The sequence below is a fragment of the Mobula hypostoma genome, chromosome 6 (assembly GCF_963921235.1).
Source record: "Mobula hypostoma chromosome 6, sMobHyp1.1, whole genome shotgun sequence".
NCBI classification, from domain to species: Eukaryota; Metazoa; Chordata; class Chondrichthyes; order Myliobatiformes; family Myliobatidae; genus Mobula; species Mobula hypostoma.
In genome coordinates, this window is record NC_086102.1 from 38,078,325 (window position 1) to 38,091,553 (window position 13,229).

The 13,229-nt window shown below is 41.8% G+C and overlaps 1 protein-coding gene across 1 annotated transcript in view; it reads right to left on the minus strand.

Annotated features, from left to right (window-relative positions):
* Positions 1–13,229, minus strand: part of LOC134347943 (suppressor of tumorigenicity 14 protein homolog) — a 114,577-nt gene that overhangs the window by 84,943 nt on the left and 16,405 nt on the right. The window contains exon 4 of the mRNA XM_063050609.1: positions 6,593–6,663. Coding sequence (XP_062906679.1) covers positions 6,593–6,663 — 71 coding nt within the window. The remainder of the gene's footprint in view (positions 1–6,592; positions 6,664–13,229) is intronic.

Genomic DNA, 13,229 nt, shown 5'->3' on the forward strand with positions numbered 1-13,229 from the left:
TTAAACCTGCTTCTGATCTTGTTGACTCGTATCGATTCTGAGAAGCATTGATGGATGAGATAACAAGAGATAACAAGACGTTTGTTATCTATTCAATCAGCCCATCTCAGAACTCTCTCTGGCCTGAGAGTTCACAATGTGGAGGTGAAGCCTGGAGTTGAGGTCAATCATTTCCGAATGAGATGAGGAAATTTTTCACTGAGACACATCCCCACTTCTATTTCTTACTGGTGTGGTGGGGGGGGGGGAGCAGTGTGGGGAGTGGAGGAAAGAATTCTGGTACAATTTAACCTTTTGACTAGAGTTTTGCAAGAGTGAAGTGGGACAATGTATTCTGGAAAGCAGTGTCATTGAAGCTTGAAGTATAGGTGGAATAGAGAAGGAGGAGCTGGGGGAAACTGGAAAGGAACAGTGGGAGAAGAGGTAGACATACAGATGCAGCCATTTGCCTTCCTGTGCCTTACCACGGCTTCCACTTCTTGGATAAACCCTTTCAATGTTCCAAAGAACACTTTGAGGTGCAAGGACGATCCATTCAAAACTCCTTAAAGCACCTTCTTGCCTCACCTCCAATTTCAAATGATGAAAGGTTTTATCTTTATGGATGCTTAAGCACTCTACCCCAAACCTGCTTTCAAACTTCCCCAAATGGTCCCTCACTACTCTTCTTTACTTATTTATTAAGACACAAGAGAATATTTGGCCCTTCTAGTGCATGCCAGTCCCTAGCACGGCAAGTCCATCAGCACCATTCTCCCTCTTGCAACTCCCATGACTCTTCTGCCAATTACATTAGGGGCAATTTCTTTGTGCCACAAAGATGCTTAGGAGTCATTAGTAAGCCACTCACAAAGATTTTATTCCTTACCTGGCAATATCTCCTTTTTATCTGTCACTGTTTTAATATCTATATGCCATTTTTGTGGGTAACCTGGATATTTTATTAGGACATAGAACAGTACTGCACAGTACAGGCCCTTCAGCCCGTGATGTTGTGCCGGCCCTTAAACCTACTCCAAGATCAATCTAACTCTCCCTCCCACGGACTCCTCGATTTGGCTTTATCCATGTGCTTATCTCGGAGTCTCTTAAATGCACCTAACACATCTTCCTCTGCCACCACCCCAGATTCACACACTTACCACTCATTATGGAAAAAAAATCTACATCTGACATTTAATATTATGTAGAATAATATTTATTATTACAGTAGCAGCAAAACAATTTATATAAGTTCATTTTAGTTTTATATGGTGGTTGTTCCTCAATGCTTGTTTAATATTTTTTCTTTCAGTGCATCTACTTCTGCACAATAGCTTGTGTTCTCCCTTTTACTTCACTATAGACTGAATAATGTGAAACTCTATTTTTATATATTGTTGCTTGGAAGCCAGGGTATTAAAAAACAGATGTGATTCTGCAAAGATAAATGTGTAAAAATTAAAAGCCACGATCTTTTTCCAGTCACCAGCTACAGTAGATTCGTAAAAAGTGCAAAATTACTTTTATTGACAGATATTTGCTTAGCCAACAAATGACAGTCCTTTGTCTCGTCCATTGTGTCCTGCATTATTGCTGAAGAGTACTTGTCTTGGTGGGTCTTTCAGATAGTTAATTATGCTGTCCTGTTATCTCTCTGTGCAAGCTTCAGCCTTAAGGGGAGTAGATCAGTCACTTTATATCCAAAAATTAAACTCCTTGATAATTAGAAAACATTTATGTTTAATAAACATTTTCACTAACTTTGGACCCTTGCAAATTAGGGATTGCATTTTTCAGAGAGAGCCATTTTGTGGTTGGCTGACTCTACAGAATTACATTTGCAATGGTTTTGCATTAGAATATTTTTAGACTATAATCCAGTTGTTAGAAGTATTACAGCCTGAATTAAGTTAGCTGACTTTGCTCAAACACTGCCTTGTAAGCCTGAATAAGTAGATGTTTAAAAAATCCCCTTTTGAACTGTCATTAGCTCACCAGAATTTAAGTTCCTTTTGTTCCCTTGTCATAACCAGTCTCTCAGATCTCCCAATAGCTCACTGTCTGAATACAAGCTGAATAAGATGACCAGGAATCTCTCCATTCCCAGCAGTGATGGCTACAGAGTTCACTATGCTTAGTTGGGCATGTTGAGTTTCTGTAGCATGTATTATCCACGACTAATTCCACAAATGATCAAGTACACCAAGGGGTTCCATTCTTAGGTCAGCCAGTAATTCCATTGAAAACAAACATCCATGGACTTTGGCTTACAGAGATCTAATTTAGCTTTGGCACCCTTATTAGCAAATGACTAATTGACGTTAACTCGGGGACCATCAATGAGGAATCAGCGTAGAATCATAGCAAGACACTGGAGCTGAAGGAAAACTGGACAGTGAGGAGTTTGCCAACTCACTCATTTTCCAGTACCAGACCATTGTACTTCAGCATATTCATCCAAGTACATAAGATATAGGAGCAGGAGTAGGCCATACGGCCCATCCAGCCTGCCCCACCATTCAATAAGATCATGGCTGATCTGTCCGTAAACTCAGCTCCATCTATCTGCCTTTTCCCCATAACCCTTAATTCCCTTACTATGTAAAAACCTATCTAACTGTTTCTTAAATATATTTAGTGAAGAAGCCTCAACTGCTTCCCTAGGCAGAGAATTCCACAGATTCACCACTCTCTGGGAAAAACAGTTGCTCCTCATCTCCATCCTAAATCTTCTCCCCTGAATCTTGAGGCAATGTCCCCTAATTCTAGTCTCAACTACCAATGGAAACAACTTTCCTACTTCTATCTTATCTATCCTTTTCAAAATTTTGTATGTTTCTATAAGATCCCCTCTCATTCTTCTGAATTCCAGACAGTATAGTCCCAGGCAACTCAATCGCCCCTCATAGGTTAACCCTTTCATCACTGGAATCAACCTGGTGAACCTCCTCTGCACTGCCTCCAAAGCCAGTATATCCTTCCTTAAGTATGGAGACCAGAACTGCATACAGTACTCCAGGTGTGGCCTCACCAGTACCCTGTATAGTTGCAGCATGACCTCCCTGCTCTTGAATTCAATCCCTCTAGCAATGAAGGCCAACATTCCGTTTGCCTTCTTAATAACCTGTTGTACCTGCAAGCCAACTTTTTGCAATTCATGCACAAGCACTCACAAGACCCTCTACACAACAGCATGCTGCAATCTTTCACCATTTAAATAATAATCTGTTCTTCCATTATTCCTTCCAAAGTGGATGATCTTGTATTTACCAACGTTGTATTCCATCTGCCAGACCTTGGCCCACTCACTTAACCTATCTATATCCCTCTGCAGACTCTCCACATCCTCTGTACAATTTGCTTTTCCACTCAGTTTAGAGTCATCAGCAAATATTTCCACTCAGTTTAGTGTCATCAGCAAATTTTGCTATGCTACACTCAGTCCTCTCTTCCAAATCATCAACATAAATGGTAAACAGCTGCGGGCCCAGCACCGGTCCCTGCGGCACCCCACTCACCACAGACTGCCAACCGAAGAAACACCCATTTATACCAACTCTCTGCCTTCCATCGGTTAACCAATCCACTATCCATGCCAATACACTTCCTCCGACTCCATGCGTCTGTATCTTATTTATAAACCTATTGTGCGGCACCTTATCCAACGCCTTCTGGAAATCCAAATATACGGCATCCACCTGTTCCCCTCTATCCACTGCACTCATTATGTCCTCAAAGAACTCCAGTAAGTTTGTCAAACAGGACCTGCCCTTTCTGAATCCATGCTGCGTCTGTCTAATGGAACCACTCCTTTCAAAATGTTTTGCTATTTCTTCCTTAATGACAGCTTCAAACATTTTCCCGACTACAGATGTTAAGCGAACTGGCCTATAGTTGCCTGTCTTTTGCCTACATCCCTTTTTAAAAAGTGGCGTGACATTTGCTGTCTTCCAATCCACCAGGACCTGCCCAGAGTCGAGAGAGTTTTGATAAATGATTACCAATGCATCTACTATAACCTCCGCCAATTCCTTCAGCACCCTGGGATACATCCCATCAGGACGAGGGGACTTTTCTACCTTCAGGCCCTCTAGTTTGCTCATCACTATCTCTTTAGTGACAGTGATTTTATCGAGGTCCTCACCTCCCATTTCGTCCATAACATCCTTCTTTGGCATATCAGACGTGTCCTCCACTGTGAAGACCGACACAAAATAGTCGTCCAATGTCTCAGCCATTTCCTTATCACGCAACATCAATTTTCACTTATCGTCTTCCAAGGGACCTACAAAAGTACTTTTGAAATGTGATGTCTGCATCCCTTTCCTGGCATTGTAGAGACATGAAAGAGGCTTCCTATCTCTATTGAAAGCCCTGTCTTCAGTTCTTAGAATCTGCTGCTTCATCCTCAACACACTAGCCAGAGGAAGTTGGTCCTCCCTTTCCACTTCAACAGTTCCCTTAGAGTCATAACTTTCACAAGGGGCACCAGTCCTCACACATGATCCAGAATACGGGATTTTGTTTCTTTATTAGTCAAAACGAAAAGTATAAGAGCAAGAGAAACTATTCCAGCACTCTATACTAGACCAGTCAGAGCAGAACGTGATTACAATTCTGATCACCATGTGTGAAGAAAGATTTGATTGCTCTGAAGGGGGTGCAAGGCACATTTATAAGGATGCTGCCAAACTGAAAATTTGTAAATTAAAGATTGGATAAAGCAACACACACAAAATGCTGGAGGAAATCAGCAGGCCAGGCAGCATCTACAGAAAAGAGTATAGTCGACGTTTCGGGCTGAAACACTTCGGCAGGACTGGAGAAAAAAAGCTGAGGAGTAGATTTAAAGGGTGGGGGGAGGGGAGAGAGAACCGCCAGGTGATAGATGAAACCTGGAAGGGGAGGGATGAAGTAAGGAGCTGGGAAGTTGATTTGTGAGATGAGGTGAGAGAACAAAAAGAGGATGGGAAATGGAGAAGGGGGGGTGGTGGGAGGGAGGCATTACCAGAAGTTTGAGAAATCGATGTTCCCGCCATCAGGTTGGAAGCTACCCAAATGGAATACAAGGTGTCATACCTCCAACCTAAGTGTGGCCTTATCATGACAGTGGAGAAGGCCATGCATGGACATATCAGAATAGGAATGGGAAGTGGAATTAAGATGGATGCCCAATGGGAGATCCCACTTATTTTGGCGGATGGAGTGTAGATGCTCGACGAAAGGGTCTCCTAATCTACGCCGGGTCTCACTGATGTACAGGAGGCCACACTGAGAGCACCGAGCACAGTAAATGGCCCAGACAGACTCACAGGCAACTCCCTTGTCCATTTGCCCCTCCCCACTGATCTCCCTCCTGACATTTATCCTTGCAAGCGGAATAAGTGCTATACCTGCCCCTACACCTCCTCCCTCATTACCATCCAGGGGCCCAAACAGTCTTGCCAGGTGAGGTGGCACTTCACCTGTGAGCGTTGCTCGGATTTTCAGCATCTGCAGATTTTTTCTTGTTTGTGGAAAGATTGGATAAACTTTGCTTATTTTATTTGAAAGACAGCAGAAGAGGGAGAGAAACTTTATTGATGCAGTTAAAATCATAAGGAGCCAGGATAAAGTAAACAGGAAAGACTTACTTCTCCTAACAGAGGGGTTAAAATCTAAGGGGCTTGGATTAGATTCATTGGTAGAAGGATTAGCGAGGTGATTAGAAAAGTTTCTTTTCCATCTAAAGGGTTGTACACGTTTGGAACTCTCCTCTATAAATAGATGCTAGGTCAATTGATCATTTAAAATCTAGGATGGTTAATATGGATTTAGACAAGTTAAATCATAGATTAGCCATGATCTCACGAAAAGGCAGAATTACCAACAGGTCCATGGTCTACTCCTTGAACTGTACTGTAAAGATAGTGGACATGTTCCTCAAATTTTCATGATTTCAGTGGAAAAAAACTATTGAATACTGCCCTGCTGGTTAGTTTTGACCAGTTTTATACCCTCATTACAGATAAAGATTTTGTTCATTATTTCAAACTAAAATGTACTTCTTGTAACTTATAGGATTATTGTTAACATAACTGTTATCAGAATATTATTCCAAGAATAAGGATAAGAGGAATGAAGGAAATAAAATCACCAGTTCTTTTCTGAGAAGCATTAAAGCTTTTGATTCATTCTGGTAAGTAGACATATAACGTTCTTAGAATTGCCAAATATTTTGGTTTATAAAATTATTTAGACTCCAGCTTTTCTTGCTCATAAGGAGATAACTTGTTCCTCACTAAAACTTGCAGGTGTTCGTCTAGTCATATATGTGCATACAGATCCAAGTATTGTACCCAGGTCATTCCATCCTTTCATGCATATTTGTACAAATATTTAAATATTTGCTATCTTTATATCATTTGCACTTACATTGTAAATGTACAAGCAACAAGCAATACCAAAGGTGAAACATTACTGATTTACTATTATATCATAATCCTACAAATATACAGACCCAAACTGGATGGCCAATTGTACTTTCTAGTGTTACAAACATGTTTAAATAGCTAGGTAATTAACTTAAATCATAGATTAAATGCTATTTAATTGCTGTATTTTGTTTTACCTAAATGAGAAGACGTCACTGTCCACAAAATAATATCTAAGAGCTGGAGATGTAGTATATAGATGGTTCAGCTGGAAAAGAATATATTTTTGGTATTAAGTATGGCAAGCTATAAATCCCAAAAATAACAAAACTTCAAAGTGCAGTTTTAACATGTTCATTCATAGCAAATAGAAATCAATTCCCAGATTAAGACTCCGTAACTAAATTAAGAAGGGGTAAAAAAAGCTTGCAGTACATAATTTTAATAATAATTTAATTATTTTCCATAATCATCTCAAATTATCAATCCTCTCCCAGAGTTTAGTGACAGTGCAGGATAGAACCAGTATCATTCACAATTATGCTACTTTTGACTTAAAAACAAATATTTTGTTTTAACTAAAATATAAAATGAATGATGTTGCCAAGACACAAGTAGCTGAATTATAGGGAGAGGTTGGGGAGGTGAACACTTTACTCCTTGGATCAGGCACGAGAATATCTGCTGTTGCAAGAAATCCAAAGCAACACAGACAAATTGCTGGAGAAACTCAGCAAGTCAGGCAGCATCTGTGGAAAAGAGTCAACAGTGAAACAGACCGCCAAGACCCTTCTTCAGAACTACAAAAGAAGGGGAGAAGCCAGAATAAGAAGGTGGAAGGAGGGGAGGAAGAAGTACAAGGTGGCAGTTGATACGTGAAACTGGGAGAAGGGGAGTAGGTGAAGTAAAGAGCTGGGAAGTTGATTGGTGAAAGAGATAAAGGGCTAGAGAAGGGGGAATCTGATAGGAGAGAGTAGAAGACAATGGAAGAAAGAGAAGGAGAGGAGCACCACAGGGAGGTGATGGGCAGGTAAGGAGAGAAGATGTAAGAGGGAAACAGGAATGGGGAATGGTGAAGGAGAGGGGGGACATTACTGAAAGTTCAAGAATTCAATGTTCATGCCAGCAGGTTGGAGGCTAACCAGACGGAATACAAGGTGTTGCTCCTCCAACCTGAGTGTGGCCTCATCCCGGCAGTAGATGAGGCCATGGATTGACATGTCAGAATGGGAATGGGAAGTTGAATTGTAATGGATGGCCACTGGGAATTCCCGCTTTTTTGTGGTGGAGAGAGTGATGGTGCTCGATGAGGCAGTGTTGATGGAGGAAGTGAAGCCCCTTTCTGTGAGGAGGGAGGACATCTCAGTTGTTCTGGAATGAAAACTGAGAGCAGGAACGAAATAGAAGACTGAGTGGTAATCTTCTGGAAGTGTATTAAATCCTGAGGGACAGAGGGAGGGTGAATACACAACATCTTTTTTCTTGGGGCTGTGGAACTAAAAATGAGGGGGTATAGGCTGAGGAAAGAGGGAGAGATCACAAAAGGCACCTGAGGGCACACATCATACACACAGATAATGATGTGTATATGTAACAAGCTGCAAAAGAGTAGAGCTTAGTTGAAGCACATACAATAATGACATTTAAAAGACATGAGGCTAAGTATATGGCTAGGAAAGGCAAAGAGGGATATGTGCAAAAGACAAACAAATTGGACTAGCTTAGGTGGCCACTTTAGTCAGCATTGACAAGTTAAGCCAAAGGACCTACTTCCCTGATATATTACTCCTTGACTCTACGAGTCTATAACCACATGATTTACCCTAATGCTGCTCTTAATTAGAAGCTACATCAAACCAAATTGGTTCATGATTTTATGTTTTACTTTAACAATTTATGATTTTAAATGATAAGGCACTTTAATAAACAGGGCATTTTAACTGAAAGATGCTTCATCCAGCGATAGTAATTCCACACCACCCTAAGCCCATTAATACATCTTCAAGCTTGTTCTGGCTTTCTGAGAGAAGGAACGAATTAGTTCCACTCCTCTTTGTTTTGTCTTCCCAATTGCTCTGCATATCTTTCTTCTGATTATTGAATAATTAATACAACTACTTTGATTGTCTGGAATAGTTCCATGCATTAAAATTAAAAACATCTTATTCAGCCAGGTGCAGAGGTCTTCAAACTCATCAACACATTGGACATAAGTAAGAAAAACGAAGTGCAGACGTTGGAATTCTGAATAAAGAATACAGAAAAGTTTGCAAATACTCAACAGGTCAAGCAGCATCCATGAAAAGTGAAAGAGTGTTTATATTTCAGGTTGAAAAGCGTTTATCCAAACCATTCTGATGAAAGCTCCTTGACCTGAAACATTTAGACAGAAGCACTGGTAGGGCAAACAACTCACCGGTCCACATGCCATTCACTGAAATCAGGACTGATCTTTTACCTTGCCCCCTTGTCCTGTAATAGTGCCACATCCCTTTATTCCCTTATATCCAAAAGTTCTTCAATCTGTTTTGAAGGTACTCAATGGCTGAGCCACTACAGCTTCTTGGGTGAAGACTTCCAAAGATTCATAACCATTTTCCTTAAAATATTTTTCCTCAAGCCTGTCCAAAATGGCTGACATTTTGTCACAAGATTGTGTGCCATGGTTCCAGACACCACAATTTTCTTACTTCAACACTGTCTTACCACATAAATTTTTTATTTCAATTTGATCATTTTTCTTAACTCTGCAGAGTATAGGCCTGTTCTGCTTAATCTCTCCTAATCAGACAAACTCTCTGTTCCAGGAATAATTCTGGTGAATCTTTATTCCCTCAACCACAATTGTATCCTGCTTTAGATAAGTACACCGGACCTGTACAGAACATTCAGCTATCATCTAACTAGGGCCTTATACAACTGCAGCAAGATATATTTTACTTTTGTGCTGTAGTCTAAGTGCAATAAAGTCCAATATACCACTTGTATTCCCAATTGTTTCTTGTATCTACTTTGCTAACTTAAATTGATTTGTGTACAAGGTCACTTGGAAAACTTGACCTTCCTTGCTTATTTTTCCTGCTAGAGTTGAAATCCTCAAATACTTCCACATTAAATTCCATTTGACACATCATTGACTTTCATTTGAACCCCCTGTATCCCCATGAATGCACTACGCATTCATTTCACAATCTACAATGCCATTCAACTTAGCTTGATTAGCAAACTTAGATATATTACCTTGTCCAAATTATTAAAATAGACTGTGAATGGCTGTGGCATTCCAGGAATTAAAGCCTCCCAGCTCAAAAATGACCCATTTATTCCTAACCTCTGTTTTCGATGCATTAACAAATCTTCAATGCACACTAGTATAATACTAATTCTCAAACAATCTAACTATGTTTAATAAGCGCTTCCCTTATAACTGTTTCTCACTCACAAAGCGGTAGCTTTCTTCCTCTAATGTAATCCCCAGTATTGAGGATGATGTACTTCAGTCCAGTTTTGTGGATTCTGCGAAGGGCAATAAGGCAAGGAGATCATCTGCAATCTCTGACACAGGTGGGTGAGGAGATGCCTGACGGAGCTGGCAAGCATTCAGGTACTTTGCAAAGTGGTGAGCTTTGATTGTTGCTTAAGCAGGGCTTCTGTGTGCTTCCAAAGCATGGCCTGAGCTAAAGTACACTGTTGAGAAAAAGCGTAATGGGGAAGCAAGAAGCACCAAGGCTAAGGAGAAACTTCTATAGATCCAAGGTAACTGATGGTTCTATAATTAATGAATAACAATATAGATCCTGCTCTCAGCTGTTTCTCTACCACCCCACCCAGCCTCCCCACCCCAACTCTCTACATTTTAACACTTGTTTTCTCTCTCATACGTTTTACAATTTTTATGAAAACTTATCAGCCTGAGATTTTAACTTTATTTTCCCTCTACTGCCTGATCTGCTGATATTACACAGCAAGTACCTATGTCAGATTGCTGTTTATTGATTCCAGCTCAGCATTTAACACCATCATTCCTACAGTCCTGACTGAAAAGCTACAGAACCTGGGCCTCTGTACCTCCCTCTGCAACTGGATCCTCAACTTCCTAACCGGAATACCACAGTCTGTACAAATTACGCATCTCCACCTCGCTGACAAATAACACTGGTGCTCCATTGTGATGTGTGCTTAGTCCACTGCTCTACTCTCTCTATACCCTGAAACAGCATCTATACATTTGCTGATGATATATTCATTGTTGGAAGAATTTCAGATGGTGATGAGAGGGTGTACAGGAGTGAGATTTACCAGTTAGTTGAGTGGTGTCACAGCAACAACCTTGCACTCAATGCCAGCAAGATCAAAGAGCTGATTGTGGACTTCATGAAGGGAAAAACAAGGGAACATAAACTAATTCTCATAGAGGGATCAGAAGTAGAGAGAGTGACCAATTTCAAGTTCCTGGGTATCAATATCTCTGAGGATCTAACCTGGACCCAACATATCGATGCAGCTATCAAGTAGGCAAGACAGCAGCTATATTTCATTTGGAGTTTGAGGAGATTTGCTTTAATCACCTAAACCACTTGAATACTTCTACAGATGTACCGTGGAGAGCATTCTGACAGGCTGCCTCACTGTCTGGTATGGGGGGTGGGCTACTGCACAGGACCGAAAGTAGCTGCAGAAAGTTGCTAAATTAATCAGCTCCATCTTGGGTACCAGCCTCCGTAGTATCCAAGAAATCTTCAAGGAGCGGTGTCTTAGGAAGGCAACGTCCATCATTAGGGACCCCCACCACCCAGGACATGCCCCCTTCTCATTGTTACTATCTGGAAGGAGGTACAGAAGCCTGAAGGCACACACTCAGTAATTCAGGACCAGCTTCTCCTTCTCTGCCATCCAGTTTCTAAATGGACATTGAACCTGTGAACACAATCTCACTACTTCTTTATTTCTAGTGAACGCAGCAGGCCAGGCAGCATCTCTAGGAAGAGGTGCAGTCGACGTTTCAGGCCGAGACCCTTCGTCAGGACTAACTGAAGGAAGAGTGGGTAAGGGATTTGAAAGCTGGAGGGGGAGGGGGAGATCCAAAATGATAGGAGAAGACAGGAGGGGGAGAGATGGAGCCAAGAGCTGGACAGGTGATAGGCAAAAGGGATACAAGAGGATCATGGGACAGGAGGTCCGGGAAGAAAGACAAGGGGGGGGGACCCAGAGGATGGGCAAGAGGTATATTCAGAGGGACAGAGGGAGAAAAAGGAGAGTGAGAGAAAGAATGTGTGTATAAAAATAAGTAACAGATGGGGTACGAGGGGGAGGTGGGGCATTAGCGGAAGTTAGAGAAGTCGATGTTCATGCCATCAGGTTGGAGGCTACCCAGATGGAATATAAGGTGTTGTTCCTCCAACCTGAGTGTGGCTTCATCTTTACAGTAGAGAAGGCCGTGGATAGACATATCAGAACGGGAATGGGATGTGGAATTAAAATGTGTGGCCACTGGGAGATCCTGCTTTCTCTGGTGGACAAAGCGTAGATGTTCAGCAAAGCGGTCTCCCAGTCTGCGTCGGGTCTCGCCAATATATAGAAGGCCACATCGGGAGCACCGGACGCAGTATATCACACCTTACACTTCCTCCCTTACCACCATTCAGGGCCCCAGACAGTCCTTCCAGGGTGAGGCAACACTTCACCTGTGAGTCGACTGGGGTGATATACTGCGTCCGGTGCTCCCGATGTGGCCTTCTAGATACTGGCGAGACCCGACGCAGACTGGGAGACCGCTTTGCTGAACACCTACGCTCTGTCCGCCAGAGAAAGCAGGATCTCCCAGTGGCCACACATTTTAATTCCACATCCCATTCCCATTCTGACATGTCTATCCACGGCCTCCTCTACTGTAAAGATGAAGCCACACTCAGGTTGGAGGAACAACACCTTATATTCCGTCTGGGTAGCCTCCAACCTGATGGCATGAACATCGACTTCTCTAACTTCCGCTAATGCCCCACCTCCCCCTCGTACCCCATCTGTTACTTATTTTTATACACACATTCTTTCTCTCACTCTCCTTTTTCTCCCTCTGTCCCTCTGAATATACCCCTTGTCCATCCTCTGGGTCCCCCCACCCACCTTGTCTTTCTCCCCGGACCTCCTGTCCCATGATCCTCTCGTATCCCTTTTGCCTATCATCTGTCCAGCTCTTGGCTCCATCCCTCCCCTTCCTGTCTTCTCCTATCATTTTGGATCTCCCCCTCCCCCTCCAACTTTCAAATCCCTTACTGACTCTTCCTTCAGTTAGTCCTGACGAAGGGTCTCGGCCTGAAATGTCGACTGCACCTCTTCCTAGAGATGCTGCTTGGCCTGCTGCATTCACCAGCAACTTTTATGTGTGTCGCTTGAATTTCCAGCATCTGCAGAATTCCTGTCGTTTACTTTTTTATTTCTGTTAGTTTTGCACTACCTCTTTTAACTTAACTATTTAATAAATATATATAATTAATGTAACTCAGTATTTTTCTCCGAACTTATTTATCATGTATTTCATTGTTCTGCTGCCGTAAAGTAAACAAATTTCATGACATATGCTGGTGATATTAAATCTAATTCTGATTCTAATTTAACGTTGACGTTTTGGTTTTGTTTACAACCTCTCAGAATTTTGGAGTTGCATTAATTCATGGAAAGCTAAAAGCAGAGGATCAAAGGAGCACATCAGAAAATACTGGTCAAATGTGAATGGTAACAGCATGGAGTGAACTGGAAATGATGGCGAAGAAACTTAACTCAAACAACAGGAATTCTGCAGATGCTGGAAATTCAAGCAACACACCTCAAAGTTGC